We start from the raw sequence: 16140 nt of genomic DNA, 5'->3' as shown, positions 1-16140 counted from the left end.
AGGGACTGAAGGTCGTCAAGACGATGGCAAGTTGTTCGGATGTCTTGGACTGTCGTTGAATTCTGAGCAGCAAGCGTATTGAAAGCAAATGACCCAAGCCCTTTCAGAAGATGACGTACCCGATCGTACTCTGACATAGCGCTGTTGACACGTCTACACAGGGTAAGCACGTCTTCAATGTAGGATGTGTAGGCCTCACCGGGTAGCTGAACGCGCGTATCTAGGTTTTTTTGTAGACAGCGGGGCTTGCACGAGATGCGCCAAAAATTTGTCGTATCTGTGACGAGAAGTGAGCCCAGTCCGGGATGGCATCTTTGTGGTTGACGAACCAAGTCTTGGCCACGGCAGTGAGGTAGAAGGACACGTTTACAAGTTTCATCGCTGAGTCCCAACGATTATAGGCACTGACCTGGTTATATTGGTCGAGCCAGTCCTCGACATCGTCCCCACGAAGACCAGCAAACATAGGAGTCTCGCGCTGTAGTGTGGTGATGGTCCAAGTGGGGTGTCCAGAAGATTGGGAAGGACCGGGTTGGGTCATCATTGCTGGCTCCAGACGGTTTGAATCGAGAGGAAGAAGAACGGGGGGCCCATCGGGAGTACGAGTGGTGTTGTCGCTGACGGTATCCATCGGTGCGGATGGTACGAGCAGGTGGCGACCGGAACGTAGCTGCAGTCTGGCGGCGGAGAGGACGCAGGGATCGAGAGCACACTCCACCACTTGTGAGACGGGAGACAGAGCGCAGGATGGAGCGAGCTTTAATGGCACCCGCAAGTATGGCGACCAACCCGTCGAAGAAGAAGATGAGCGATGATGATGGATATGTACAGATGAAGACGAAGGTCGCATGTTGTACTTACAATATTTATAGGCAGGCATCGTGACCAATTGACAAGGGAGGTGGTGGAAGCCCAAATGATAGCGAGGCTCTCAGAAGATTGTATTGGTGCGCCGTTTGTGACACGCGAAAAAAGAAAGAGCCTATCGCGAAAGCGAGTGTTGACGCATCCCAATAAGAGTGTGGATCCTTCTGTCTACTTATGTTACGTGTACCTTGCTTTCTTTTCCCCCCTCCAGTGGGGGCATATATACTGACTGGAAAGGCAATATCCTGTTTTCCTTCCAGAAGAGTTATTTGTCATGCATTTCGCATTCTCATCATACATGAGATGTGTTGTTGCCAGTTAGTTCCCAATATTAGTTTTATCATATAGTTGTTCTTTTACGAAATGTGTTGTTTCCCATGTGTTCTTTCTCGCATTGTATATGTTCTTCTTGTGTTCTAAATTTGTATGCCCATCCTGCTTGGGACAAAACATTGGCCTGCAGTATATGTAAATAAAAAATAAATAATTACATAAAAATAAAAATCATTTGTTCGTCAGCGCTGTGTTTGTCTTTACCTGTTTCTTCTCATCTTGTCCCGTTTATCGCGCTGTCGGCATGGACCATCGCCACCAAGTCGCCCAACAACTTACCTTGTCATACATCCTTAACGCTTAACATTACCTTCAAAATCTCTCTTTCTCTGTGTGGCCCCTCTATTTCCTGAACATTCTATTTAACAAGCTCTAAAGCTGGCGTGAAACCTTCTCAGTATGGTCATAATTTTCCTTCGTCGCGATCTGTGTTTAAACTATATGTTTTCATTTTTGGCACGCCTGTAAGCGTTTCTGAGGGCTCGAGAGCAGTGAAGTAAATGAACAAAAGTGCACCCACTGAGGATAGCACCCACCGGCAGGAAGAGTCGCTGGGTGGCGCATGGCCTGAACATGGCCCACCACGTCTTGAAGTCCTCCTTGGGAAACCACACGGGCCGCACGTCGCAGGTGACTCGCTCTCTGACTGTTGCCGGCCAAGAGGCGTACTTCAACCACCACGGCGGGGAGGGAAGGGAAGAAGAATAGAAGGAAGAAAGAAATACTCTGTTCTCCAGGCTTGGAAAATCGCCAATGTCATCCTGGTGTTTAAATCTGGCGATAAACAACAAATTCGTAATTACCGACCGATCTCCCTAATTTCCACTTGCTACAAGCTCCTTGAGTACATTATTCACAAGCACATCGTTCACTTCTTAACTTATCATATTATACTGTAACACTGTCAGCCCGGTTTTCGATCTGGTTTTTCCACTGTCACTCAGCTCATTGAACTTACTCATGACATCGCTTCCGCTTTAAATAATCGGGATCAAATCGATGCCATATTTATAGATTACTCCAAAGCATTTGACATGGTCTGCCATATTAAGCTTCTTCGTAAACAACGCACCATGTTTAACGGCAATAAGTTACTGGACTGGATAACCGACTACTTATACTTAAGATCCCAGTTCGTCACTTTTAACCATGCACAGTCATCGTCAGTCACTGTAACTTCAGGTGTGCCCCAAGGGTCGGTGCTTGGGCCTCTATTTTTACAATTTTTATTAATGATGTAGCTAATGTTAGTAACGACACCGCAGTGAAGTTACCGCCTATATGCCAATGACTGTGTGCTTTACCGCAATGTTGCTAACGCCGATGATCAACAGGAACTAAACAAAGTGTTTTCATTGTTCTGTGAATGGAGTAACGCGTGGCAAGTGAAAATTAATTTCACTAAAACAGTTGTAATGACCTTTGGCAACAAAAACAATCCGCTGCATTTCTCTTAAAGTAATAACGGTAACTGCTTGACCCATTTCAGCGAGTTCAGATACCTGGCCGTTATATTTTCGCATAACTTGAAATGGAATGCTTACATAAACAACATTTCTGGGAAAGCACTTCGCAAACTTTGCTATCTCAAACGAACCTTAAAAAATGCCACGAAGGAATGTAAATTAACTGCTTAGAAGTCACTAATTCGACCCATCCTGGAGTACGCCTCAGTTGTCTGGTCCCCTCATTACGCGCGCGACATTGACCGTTTAAAATCAGTTAAAAAATGAAGCAATACGATTCATCTTCGACCGGTAAAATCGCAAGTTTTCACCTTCTTCCCATATGCACAGTTTATCTTTACAAACGTTAGAACATAGGTGCACACGTGAACGCATCATTATGCTGCACAAGATCGTTCACATGTCATCTAGCATTCAGGCACCCTTCACATTTGCGTCCTCAAGCGCACGTGCAACCCGACAGAACCACCTATTAAACATTGTTACTTTCAAACCACATATAGATTGCTTTAATTTTTTTTCCCCTCTAACTGTTAAAAGTTGGAATGGCTTGGACGGCTCACTTCGCTTATTGCCAATTGAAGACTTCGTTGTTTAGTTGCCTGAGAATTTGACCTGTTGATATGTTTTTATACTTCTATGTTATCTATTTCTATGCTACCCATGTTATTTGTTTTTACTAATGTATGTGCCCACTCCTGTTATGTCTCTCCTCCGAGACAGCAGTATTTCTAAATAAATAAAACAAAAAGAAGCCCAACTCGAGGAGGTGAAAAAACGTCAAGCTGCGAGGAAAGCTCGTTTTACACTCCAAGTAATCTCAACAAAGGAAACGGAAAGCTAAGCTTAATGCAGAACGGTACGCTAACATAAGCCGCAAGTTTCCAATACGACATCTGATGTTCAATTAAATGTATGCAGTTTTTGGTTTCAGTCAGTAACGCTCTTCGATATCCTCAACACGATATTTCATAATAAAACCTACAGCATTGGTGTATTATGCAAAAAAGTATTGACTTTATTCTTTTGCCAATACTTTACTCAGCGTCCCGATTTCGCGATATACATTTTGCGCGCTGTGGACTCATTACAATTTGGAGCTGATGTCAACATGTTCCCAGTAACCATCGTTCTCTTTTCGGTGTTTGGCGTGACTGTGACCAAGCACTGCGAAGAAAAATGCGACACGAATATCGGACTTGCAGGCGGCGCCAAGCATTTCCTCTTTAATTTTCGGACAATTATTTTCGAGAAATAAGAATAACTGACGGCTGCCATAAGCCCGGACCTTCTGTTCGCCAGAGCGGTCTTTCTGGAAGAGGTGCCCCCCGAAGCCATCCTGGCTGGCATCGGTACGGAGAGTTGGGGAACCGTCGCCGCATTTGGCCCAGGCATAGTGCTCCAGGAGGACACCTTTGACGTTGACGAAGTCCCTGTGTTGTTAGTTCTTCTTTAGCTGTCAAGAGAATCCTGGTGAAGTCATAGTTTAATCGACGGAAATAAGAGGCGAATCCGGCAAAGCTTTCAATTCCTGAGATGTAGCAGAGGACCAGTAGGCCATGAGCGCCAGCAGCGCCGGCAGCTTTTCAGAGTCGGTGCGAATTCCATGCCGCTTAAATTCATCACCCAACCGCTTGAAAAGATCGAAACCAAAGAAACACTCCATGGGCTTCAAGCGAAGCCCGGCAGCCGAGATGGTCTCAAAGACGGGGCGGGGGCGCCTTGATGCTCCTCAAAAGTCGACACGTAGATGATGCCATCAAGGTATTCGAAGGCCATAATCTATTTTATCTGGCCGAACAATTGGTCCGTGAGACGCCGACAGGGGTCCGCAGCATTCTAAAGCCCATTGGGCACGGCAGCACTACCAGGATGCGGAGCAATAACCCGTTCCTCTATATCGTGCAGATCGTCGTCGGTGTACTTCTTCCAGTCAACACCCCCAGCCACGGAGGACCCGTGAAGATTACAGCGCAATCAGGCGGAACCACCAGCTTCCACGTGCGGGATCTGCCATCGCTGACAGCACAAGATTAGCCGTTCCAGCGGCCAACAGTCACAAGTGTGTTCATCGGAGCACATGACCTGCTGCAAGCGCCACCACACTAGGATATACATACGCGCGACAAAGAATCTGCTAGTATTGGGCACGGCAGCGCTACCAGGATGCGGAGCAATAACGCGATCCTCTGTATCATGCAGGTGAGAAAACTGTTTGGTAAATGTGTCCGCTCAAGTGACCCCTTTTTGCTCGTGCTGCCGTGCCCGCAGCATTTGTCTTGTATAACTGTTGTATTGCTCAAGTTGTTGCTCCTAAGCGGAGATGTTGAAACTAACCCAGGCCCGGATCTAGTCCAAATTGCCAAACAATTGAAAGATATCGCTAGCGACATAAAAGACATAAAGGAAGTACGCCTCGTTGATATAGACAAGAAGCTTTGATGCCTTATCAAAGCTTGAAAAGAAACTCGCCACCTGCCAGAACTAAATTTCACGCATGGATCGCGTAATTGAAACAATGGAAAAGAAAATCGATGAGCTGGAAAATCGCAGCAGACGATCCAACTTAATTATATACGGACTGCCGGAGGAGGAGGAAGAAACTAATGAAGGTCTTGAAGAAAGAGTGAACAAAGTTATAGTGCAAGACACCCTCGAACTAGAAGCTGTCGCCGTCGAGCGAATTCACAGGCTATGTAGACAAGAAAAAAAACAGACTAGGCCAGTTATGATGAAGTTGATAGATTCGAGACAAAAAACACTAATATTGAAAAACGGCTTCAAACTAAAAGACACAAAATACGCTATCGGTGAATATTTTTCTGCCAGAGTTCGAGATGTTCGAAAGAAACTGTGGGCGAGCGCCAAACAAGAACGAGAACGTAAAGAAAAGGTTGCGCTAGCCTTTGACAATTTGATCTTAAATAAGCGCGTTCATATTTGGGACGAAGAAAAAAATAGCAGAGTTCCTATGCAAAAAAGGACAGAATTCAGCCCTCGAGTGGCTCGTCAGAAAACTCAAAGGCTTGTCCATCATAAATATAAATGCAAGAAGCATAGTGAACAAAACACAGTCACTTGAAAGCCTCTTACTTTTTCATGAACCAGACGTAATTGGAATCACCGAAACATGGCTTTCACCTGAAATTTCACATCACGAAATCGTTCCACCGAACTATTCCGTCATCAGAAAAGACAGTGGTTCACGAGGAGGGGGCGTGGCAATACTGATTAAGAAGCAGCTACCTTTCGTTATTCTCCCTGAAGTTCCTTGCGCGGAAGCGGTTTTCTACAAGACAATTTGTAAAGATACAGACATAGTTATCGGCTGCATTTACAGAAGTCCTTCTACCGGACATGAACAATCACTACTATTCAGGAATTCCTTCAGAACCATGCCCGAAATTCACGGATTATTATCATGGGTGATTTCAACCTCCCCGACATAAACTGGACAACAATTCACTATACATCAAGAGTTTCAGAGGCCCTCGTCGATTTAATGTTCAATTTTAATCTTCATCAAATCGTTTCAACACCCACACGTACCCACGGAACAATTGGTAATATCCTAGATTTGATACTAATCAGTGATCACTTTCCTGCAAACCGTGCTCAGGTTGACGTCATAGAAGGCATCTCGGGCCACAGTATACCTACCTGCCGATTACCATAACAGAGTAGTATAGTATATCAGAAAAGCATGCAGACCGTAACTAATTTTGCTAAAGCAGACGACACTAGCATTGTAACACATCTTGCGCACGAATTCAAATCATTTTTCGACATTGCTTCGCGTGAGACCACCGATGTGAACACCTTGTGGGAACAGTTTAGAAATATGGTAACTTATTCTGTAGGTGCATTCGTTCCAAGAAAAATAAAACGGCCTAAGAAAAACAACCCGTGGATTACAAGGGACGTAATTCACGCACAACGCCAAGTCAAGCGGCTCCGCAGATCAATTAAAGAAAAGGGGCGAAATGCTACCAAATAATTAAAACTAACCAGTGCAGTCGCAAGACTAAAAGAAATATCAAAGCATGCAAAGGAACAGTACATTAACGTGACCTTCCCTACACTTCTTAGGATTCTGGAAATATAGATTCCGGAAATATTTTCGCAAAGACAATACAGCCACATCCAACCTGTCCATGGAGGAAAAACAGACGAAAGCTAACATGCACAACGATTTCTTTAAATTTGTTTTTACAAAAGATAATGGCATTCTCCCTGACAGTTTCTGCACATCTACGCCGTGTATCGGTCCCCTCCACATAACAGATGATGGTGTTCTTAACCTGCTGCTAAACCTAAACATAAAGAAAACAAGTGGTCCAGACGACATCCCAAATCAGTTCCTGAAACAATGTGCAGAATGGTGCAGTAAATATCTTGGTATCATTTTTCGTAAGTCTTTATCAACTTCGAAGCTACCCGACGACTGGAAAAAAGCAAAGGTTCTACCCATTCATAAATCCGGAGATACAAACTCACCCTCCAACTATCAACCCATTTCGGTTACCAGTACGTCGTGCAAAATCATGGATCACATTGTAGCAAAACACTTAAAGCACTTTCTGGAGACCAAAAACTTATTATCACCCCATCAACATGGCTTTCGTCGTGGCTTATCAACTGTCACCCAACTAACAGAGGTTGTGCATGACGTAGCCCTTAGTATTGACGACTGCAGACAAACAGATATAATACTACTAGACTTCTCTAAAGCATTTGACAGTGTCAGCCACAACAAACTAATATCAAAACTACGCATCATAATTGGAGATGGCCAAGTGTTACACTGGATTACGGATTTTTTGACGAACCGCTCACAATTTGTAACTTTCGAACACGTTCAATCAAGACCAGTTCCCGTTACATCACGAGTCTCGCAGGGATCTGTTCTAGGACCAGTGTTGTTTTTAGTTTTCATCAATGATATTACCAACAATATTGACTGTAACATAAAACTTTTCACTGATGATTGCATTCTGTACAAAACGATAAAAAATACTGAAGACTACCTCATGCTAAGCTGCTCTCTTAACAAAATTGTTAAATTGTGTAACACCTGGCAGATGACGTTAAACAATAAAAAATCCGTTTGTATGACAGTCACCAGGAAAAACAGCCATATATCTATGACTACAGTATCAATGATTCAACGCTTTCAAGGGTCTCTGAACATAAATACCGAGGGTTAACTTTAACTTCCGATCTAAGATGGGACGCGCATATCGCCAATGTTACCTCTGCTGCCTTGCGAAAGCTGTTCTTCCTTAGAAGATGCTTACGTTTGGCCCCTCAAAATACCAAGCTTTTTGCCTACACTACCCTCGTAACGCCAATCTTAGAATACGCAAGCACTGTTTGGTTCCGGCATTCTATCACTAACATAACTCGGCTTGAGAGAGTGCAACGAAAAGCTTTAAGATTCATTCATAACAAATACAAACATTCTGGCTCCCCTACCGATCTTGCCGCATCATCTGGCCTTCCATCACTAATACCTAGGGCAAAAGAATCCCGCTTGAAGTCTTTAAATCAACTATTACACAACACCTAAAGTATAGATGTGTCTAAATATTGTTACGGGGTAGTTCCGCTTGGGATTGCAGAGAGCGGACCCGGAAAACAGGGCTTTAAAACCACAGGCGTTTACTGCAGGCACCAGCCGACACTGCTCGACCGTCGTCTTCTTCACAAAAACTCAAGAGCTTCTTCTTCTTCCTTCCTTATGCATGCACCGCCTAATGTAACACTACCCCTCCGGCTGAAAAGCACCGCCCCGGTGCGTACTAGCGTCCACACCAGGGTCCGTGTAGTACGGCTTGAGGCGTGCAACATGGACCGTCTCAGTGCGAGGTGTGGAGGTATGGCGTGCGAGATGCAAGGGCACAATTTCGTATGTCACTGGAGTCACTTGTCGTAAAATACGGTAGGGGCCTGTATAACGTGGCAAAAGTTTTTCCGAGAGGCCAACGCGGCGAGCTGGGGTCCAAAGCAGCACGAGAGAGCCGCAAGAATACTCGGTGTTGCGATGACAGGAATCATAGCGACGTTTCTGGGAGTGCTGGGAGGCTGTGAGTCGGTTGCGAGCAACAACGCGGGCAACGTCAGCTCGGGCTATGGCGTCACGGGCATATGAGCTGGCAGTGGCGACTGGAGGGAGCAGGCTGTCGAATGGAAGCAGAGGGTCACGGCCGTATAGAAGATAGAAGGGGGAGTAGCCGGAAGTGTTGTGACGCGACGAATTGTATGCAAATGTGACAAATGGCAGCGTGATGTCCCAGTCGTGGTGGTCATCAGACACGTACATAGACAGCATATCAGTCAATGTCCGGTTAAGGCGTTCGGTAAGCCCGTTCGTCTGTGGATGGTAGGCAGTCGTGAAAGAATGACGAACGTTGCACAACCGTAGGATCTCGTCGACTATACGCGCAAGAAAGCAACGGCCACGGTCGGTGAGCAGTTGGCGGGGAGCTCCATGGACGAGTATAACGTCGTTGAGGAGGAAAGCAGCGACATCGGTTGCACAACTGGTTGGTATTGCTCGTGTGACCGCGTAGCGTGTGGTGTAATCAGTGGCCACCGCAATCCATTTGTTCCCCGATGCGGAGAGCGGAAAAGGCCCTAGAAGGTCCAGACCCAAGCGAGAAAATGGGTGTATGGGGATGTCGATCGGCTGCAGAAGTCCAGCTGGTAAAACTAATGGCTTTTTCCGGCGTTGACAGCGGTCACAAGCAGCCACGTATCGGCGGACTGTGCGGTAGAGGCCTGGCCAAAAGAACCGACGGCGCACACTGTGGTATGTGCGAGAGACGCCTAGATGACCCGCTGTCGGAACGTCGTGAAGCTGTTCAAGGACGGCTTTGCGTAGGTGCTGAGGGACGACTAGTAGAAGGTCAGGGCCATCAGGTCGCATATTGTGCCGGTATAAGGTGCCGTCGCGGAGCACAAACAAACGAAGGGCAGGGTCATGGCGATCGGCGCAGAGGCGACTGATAATTTCGCGAAGCTGAGGGTCCTGGCGTTGCTCACGGTAAATGTTGGAAAAGTCAGAAATAGAGAGCACGAAATCGTCATTGTCACATTCAGGTTGGCTTGGCGGGTCAACTGGATGACGGGACAGGCAATCGGCGTCTCGATGCAACTGGCCAGACTTATGAACTACTGAAAAATTGTACTCCTGAAGGCGCAAGGCCCAACGTCCAAGGCGGCCAGTAGGGTCTTTGAGTGTAGAAAGCCAACACAAGGCGTGGTGGTCAGTGACTACTGTGAATGGCCGCCCATACAAGTAAGGGCGGAACTTCGTAATGGCCCAGACTAGGGCTAAGCACTCACGTTCAGTGATGGAATAATTCTGTTCGGCCTTAGAGAGGAGTCGGCTGGCATAGGCGATGACGCGAGGGGAGCCGAGCTGACGTTGTGCGAGAACGGCACCAATGCCATGACCACTTGCGTCGGTGCGTACTTCTGTGGGTGCTGATGGATTGAAGTGAGCCAACACAGGCGGACGGGTGAGGTGGGCAATAAGAGCGGCGAAGGCGGCCGAGTGTTCGTGGCCCCAGGAAAAGGAGACCTCTTTTTTCAGAAGCTGCGTGAGTGGACGGGCGATTGCCGCGAAGTTTGGTACAAATCGCCGGAAGTATGAGCAAAGTCCGAGGAAGCTACGCACGTCGCTGCTAGATTTCGGTATAGGAAAACCACTTACAGCGCGAATTTTGTCGGGGTCCGGCTGGATGCCATGGGTGTTGACCAAATGTCCCAGGATCTTGAGTTCCCGACGACCAAAGCTACACTTCTTGGAGTTCAACTGAAGGCCAGCTCGTCGGAAGACGCCAAGAATAGCCGAAAGACGATGGAGGTGGCCCTCAAAGGTTGATGAAAATACGATGACGTCATCGAGGTAGCACAGACATGTTGTCCATTTGAACCCGCGTAGTAAGGAGTCCATCATGCGCTCGAAGGTCGCAGGAGCATTACATAAGCCGAAAGGCATCACCTTGAATTGGTAGAGTCCATCCGGGGTGACAAAAGCTGTCTTCTCACGATCTCGTTCGTCAACAGAGATCTGCCAATATCCAGAACGGAGATCGATGGAGGAGAAGTAGTTGGCACCATGCAGGCAGTCGAGGGCGTCATCGATCCTAGGAAGAGGGTACACGTCTTTCTTTGTTATCTTGTTGAGGTGTCGATAATCTACGCAAAACCTCCAGCTGTTGTCTTTCTTTTTGACAAGTACTACCGGAGACGCCCAGGGGCTGCTGGACGGCTCAATAATGTTGCTGGCCAACATTTTGTCCACTTCTTCCTGAATGATATGGCGTTCTGAAAGAGCAACTCTGTAAGGCCGTCGGTGAACAGGGCGGGCATCTCCAGTATCTATGCGATGTGTGACGACGAACGTTTGGCCCAGGGATCCGTGACCGAAATCAAAAATGTCGCTGTACGACCGCAAAAGGCTGGCAAGGGCACTGGCATATTCGGAACGCAGGTCAGAGGCAACCATGGCTGAGATGCGGTCCTCCGGACTATGTGACGAGGCAGGCTGTGCAGGTACCTCGGCACGACGGTCGGACAGCACTGCAGAAATAGTAAGTGTGGACAAAGGTGACAGCTCGGCAAGGTAAATGCCCTCCGGGAGAACTTGCGAGGACATGCTGAAGTTGAGTACGGGAATGTAGGTGAGGTTGTTCTCGACGTGTACAATGTTATGAGGTAGGGCGATGTTGTGTTGTAGAGTGACTTCGGTGATGGGGTTGACAACGTAGTCGCCGTCAGGACGGGAGGGAAAAGGTGACATGGGCACGTATACTGCCGCCTCGGGAGGTAGGCGAGTAAATGTACTGGAGCGGAGGCGAGGCTGGGAATGGTCAGCACTAGGGTCGTGAACACAATGGGGCAGGGCTAGGCGCAGAAGTCCGGAGGAACAGTCGATGAGAGCGGAATGGGCTGTTAAAAAGTCTAGGCCTAAAATGACGTCTTGAGGACAAGTAGTAAGGACGGCGAATAGCACAGGGACGTGGTGGCCGGCGATGCTAACGCGCGCAGTGCACATTCCGATGATGGTAGCAGTGTTTCCGTCAGCAACACGAACTGTAGAGGTGTTAGCGGGCGTAAGAACTTTTTTGAGGCGCGGGCGGAACGACGAACTAAGGACTGAAATATGGGCTCCAGTGTCAATGAGAGCGGGCACAGGGACTCTATCTACGAGGACATTGATCAGGTTGTGGCGTGGTGCGATGGTCGAGACACAGTTGGCTGTCCGGGTCGGTAACGCAGCGTCACGTCCGGGCGCTGCGTCGCCTAGTTTCCCGAGTAGGGGTCTTGGTACGTTGGGGACAAGCTGCGGCGAGGAGTAGGTGATCGGGAACGGTGGGCTTGTGGCGATGGCGAACGGCTAGGACGACGGACTTGCTCAATGTTTTCGGCACGATGCTGTGCTGGGGTGACAGAAACGCGCCGCGGTGCATAATAGTCATGGCGGACAGGGCTGTAGTAGGGGTGAGAGGGGGGATCCGGGCGGCTGCGACAATAGCGGGACGTATGTCCAGCCCGACAACAGACGAAGCAAATAGGCTTGTTGTCAGACGTGCGCCACTCCGCAGGATTGCGGGTGGTGTAGCGCGGTATGTAGGGCGGTGTGTAGGGCGGGGTTGTCGTAGCAGCAGCAACCACTGGTATTGGCTGTGGTGCAGGGGGTGGCGTGGTAGGATTGCAAACGAGGCCCACATTCGCGAATTCTTGGCGGACAACAGCCTGTATCATAGCTATTGTTGCCTCTGCAGGAGGTGTTGTAAGTGGAGCAGGAGTCAAGGCCTCGATTTCCCTGCGGACGATGGTAGTGAGGTTATTCTGACTTGAAGGCTGCTGCAAAGTGGGCAGATCGTCGCATGAGGATGTAGTCGTCGTGTTGGGAAGGCGCGCAAACCGATGGACGATGCGGCGCTGCTTCGCCTGTTCGAAACGGCGACACACTTGCAGGACTGAGTCCACCGTAGAGCAGTCTTTGCAGATAAGTAGATTGAATGCGTCATCGGCGATACCCTTAAGTATATGGCCCACTTTGTCAGCTTCGGTCATGGAGGTGTTTACCTTTCGACACAGGGCGAGGACGTCCTGTATGTAGGCAAGGTAAGATTCGGTTGACGATTGAGCGCGAGTAGCCAGGTCGTTTTTGGCTGCGAGAGCTCGCCCAATTGGCTTGCCGAACAAGTCCTGAAGCTTTTGCTTGCAGATGTCCCAAGTAGGCATCTCCTGTTCGTGGTTAGTAAACCAGGTCTTCGCAGTTCCCGCGAGATAAAAGATGATGTTTGCGAGCATTATGCTAGCATCCCAACGGTTATTCTTGCCGCACCTTTCGTATTCGTCGAGCCAATCTTCAACATCCTTCTTGTCTTCGCCGTTAAAAATAGGCGGATGGCGGATTTTGGTTAAGACCATGTGGGCAGCTGGAGTGTCCGGAGCGGGAGATGCGTCCTGGGAAGCCATGCTTACTGTGGCAGTCGGTGGTGTGAGTTCGGGGAGATGGCGTCCACTGCGCAAATCCAGGTTTCTGGCGCAGAAATACGAGGAGCTGTGGCCAGGGGGATCGAAAGCACCTCCACCAAGATGTTACGGGGTAGTTCCGCTTGGGATTGCAGAGAGCGGACACGGAAAACAGGGCTTTAAAACCACAGGCGTTTACTGCAGGCACCAGCCGACACTGCTCGACCGTCGTCTTCCACACAAAAACTCAAGAGCTTCTTCTTCTTCCTTCCTTATGCATGCACCGCCTAATGTAACAATATGCATCATTCTCACAGTCACGGCAATCCCGGCACAAGCATGCGCACACGCTGACTGAATACTCATGCCGAACGAACACACTCAAGCATTCTTTCTTTCCTTCAGCCATCAGCGAATGGAATCAACTCGATCCAACAATTACCATGTCGGACACACTATCTTCCTTCACCTCAAGATTAGTAGAATGTAACAAGAATCAATAAAGTACCAATAGTCCTACATTTTACCAGATGACTGCCCAACAGCTATTTATTGACATTTCTTGACATGTTATATTTAAGGATGATTGCATGCCTATTGCCACCCGTTACCTTCTTTTTCGTTTTCTTCTAGTTTCTATTGCAAAATACTTCAAATACTAGCATGTTTGCTGGAATGAACGACTCCTGCTGTACTTGATTTCTTTTTGTCTCAGTTCTGAATCTTCAAGGTATTCTTTGTTAACCTGCCTGCTATTAGTTATGTAACACTTATGTAAGAGTTCTCATTTTTGTTGATCTGCTTGTAATTTATCTGCATTGTACTGAACTCTATACTGTACTGATTGCCCACCTGCTACGGTCTCTTACTGAGACTGGCAGTATTGTAAATAAATAAATAACTAAATATGGCATGCAGATGAAGTGAGGAAGCCTGTGGGCGTAACAAAAGCCTTCTTTTTCGCGTGACTGGGGTGTAGGGTAGGTTCGAAGTTGAAAGACTCCCACGGGAGTACGTCGTTACATGCGCTGCCCAAGCCCATTTTTTCCTTTTGATTTGAAATAGGATGTCGTTAACCGGTGTTTGTTTACTCACTCGTTCCGCCTGCTTTCGGTCTCCCATAGCTCACTGCGTTGTCCTTAACTTAAACTCGACCCTTTTCGTTAGCCTCAACCTTTCTGCCCCGTAGGTGAGTACCAATAAGATGCAGCTGTTGCATACCTTTCTCTTGGGGGATACGGGTGAACTGCCATTCATGATCTCAGAGGGCCTGCCAAACACGCTCCACCCCATTCTTATTCTTCCGGTTCTTTTCTTCTCATGATTCGGTGAGTGGTCAATAACTGCTCTTAATTAGACATATTGCCTCACCACTTCCAACACCTCGCTACCAATTGTGAACTGCTGTTCCCTCTCGAGACTGTTGCACGTTATTACTTTGGTTTTCTGCATCTTAATTTTAAGACCTAGCGTTCTGATCTGCCTGTCTAACTCATTTATCATGCTTAGCAGCTCATCCCTTGTGTTACTCAGCAAGGCAATGTCATCAGCGAATCGCAAATTACTTAGGTAATCTTCTTTAACAATTATCCCCAACTGTTCTCAATCAAGGCCTCGTAACACCTCCTGTAGACAGGCGGTGAACAGCATTGGCGAGATCGCGTTTCCCTTCCTGACACCCTTCGTTATTGGAATTTTATTGCTAACTTCATAAATGACTGTGACAGCCGTGCAGTCGTTATAGATATCTTCCAGTATTTTCACATAAGACTCTTCTACACCCTGTTTCCGCAATGCCTGCATGACTGCTGAGGTTTGCACTTAGTCAAGTGCTTTCTCGTAATCAATGACCGCTATATATAGGGGTTGGTTATAGTCTACGCATTTCTCTATCGCCTGATTGATAGTGTGAATATGGTCCATTGTCAAGTATTTTTTACGAAAGCCTGCCTTCTTTGCTTGATTGAAGTCTAAGGTTGCTCTGATTCTATTTGCGACTACATTAGTAAATTCCTTGTGGGCAATGGACAGTAAGTTGATCGGTCTGCAGTTTTCAAGTCCTTGACGTCTCCCTTCTCATGAATAAAGATAATAATTTCCACTCTTCCAAGCTTCTCGCACGCTCCAGGTTCCTTTGGCTAGTTTTTCTAGCAGAATCTCCAGTCTGTCCTTCAAGACATCTGCTTTTACCTGATCCAGGTCGCGAGTTCTGTACCCGTTTCCATTAGGCTGCGGCCGCATTTCCATAGGGCAAACCGGTCGTTCTTTCAGTGAGTGTGCCAGTGAACACTTGCGGAATGTGCGCAACAAACATGGAAGCTTCCTTGCAGACCACTGCAAAACTTGCCAAGAGAGCAGTCCGGAGTTTGAGGAGACATTTTCTTAAAAAAGCGATAAAGACAAAGTAGGGCGAGAAATAGTGGAGGACTATTTTATCAAGAAAGCGGCAAATATGCGTAAGCAGGCCGTCCGCATCGATCAACGACGCAGAAGGGTCTTTGTTGGAGGGTTCCTTTAGGCTTTAAGGTTCTGAAATTCCTTGCGCATGTTTTCTTCTCCTGGGCAGTGTTTTATTGGCTTTTACTCTTTTAGAAGCGTATGCTTGTTTTGGTTTGCGTGTGCTTAACGTTGTAAAGCGACTTAGGCTGTGAGGGACGCCGTAGTGGAGGGCTCCTGAAATTTCGACCACCTGGGGTTCTTTGGCATACACTGACATCGAACAGTGCACGAGCTTCTAAATTTATGCCTCCATAAAAACTGGACCGCCATGGCCGGGGTCGAATTCGCGTCTCTCCGGTCAGTAGCCGAGGGTCATAAGCCATCACGGCGGCATATACTTCTTTTATTACTTCGACGCTCAGCCAGGTACCTTGAGAACGGCTTGAATTCCGCGTCCTTGTGCTGAGCTTTGGCGAGGGCGGCAAAGTCAAGACACGTAACAGTGCCTAACCGGGGGGTTGTGAGTCCTTGCACAGGTGTG

General features: G+C 47.6%; 1 protein-coding gene across 1 annotated transcript in view; it reads right to left on the bottom strand.

Moving 5' to 3' along the window:
* Nucleotides 1-16140, bottom strand: part of LOC149334644 (glucoside xylosyltransferase 1-like) — a 117081-nt gene that overhangs the window by 84798 nt on the left and 16143 nt on the right. Inside the window, exon 3 of the mRNA XM_089555856.1 lies at nt 1737-1868. Coding sequence (XP_089411982.1) covers nt 1737-1868 — 132 coding nt within the window. The remainder of the gene's footprint in view (nt 1-1736; nt 1869-16140) is intronic.

Source organism: Amblyomma mixtum, chromosome 8 (assembly GCF_055824585.1).
Source record: "Amblyomma mixtum isolate Tamu chromosome 8, ASM5582458v1, whole genome shotgun sequence".
In the NCBI taxonomy this organism is placed as follows: Eukaryota; Metazoa; Arthropoda; class Arachnida; order Ixodida; family Ixodidae; genus Amblyomma; species Amblyomma mixtum.
The sequence above is the reverse complement of the archived record's forward strand: the minus strand, read 5'-3'. Positions and strand labels throughout refer to the sequence as shown.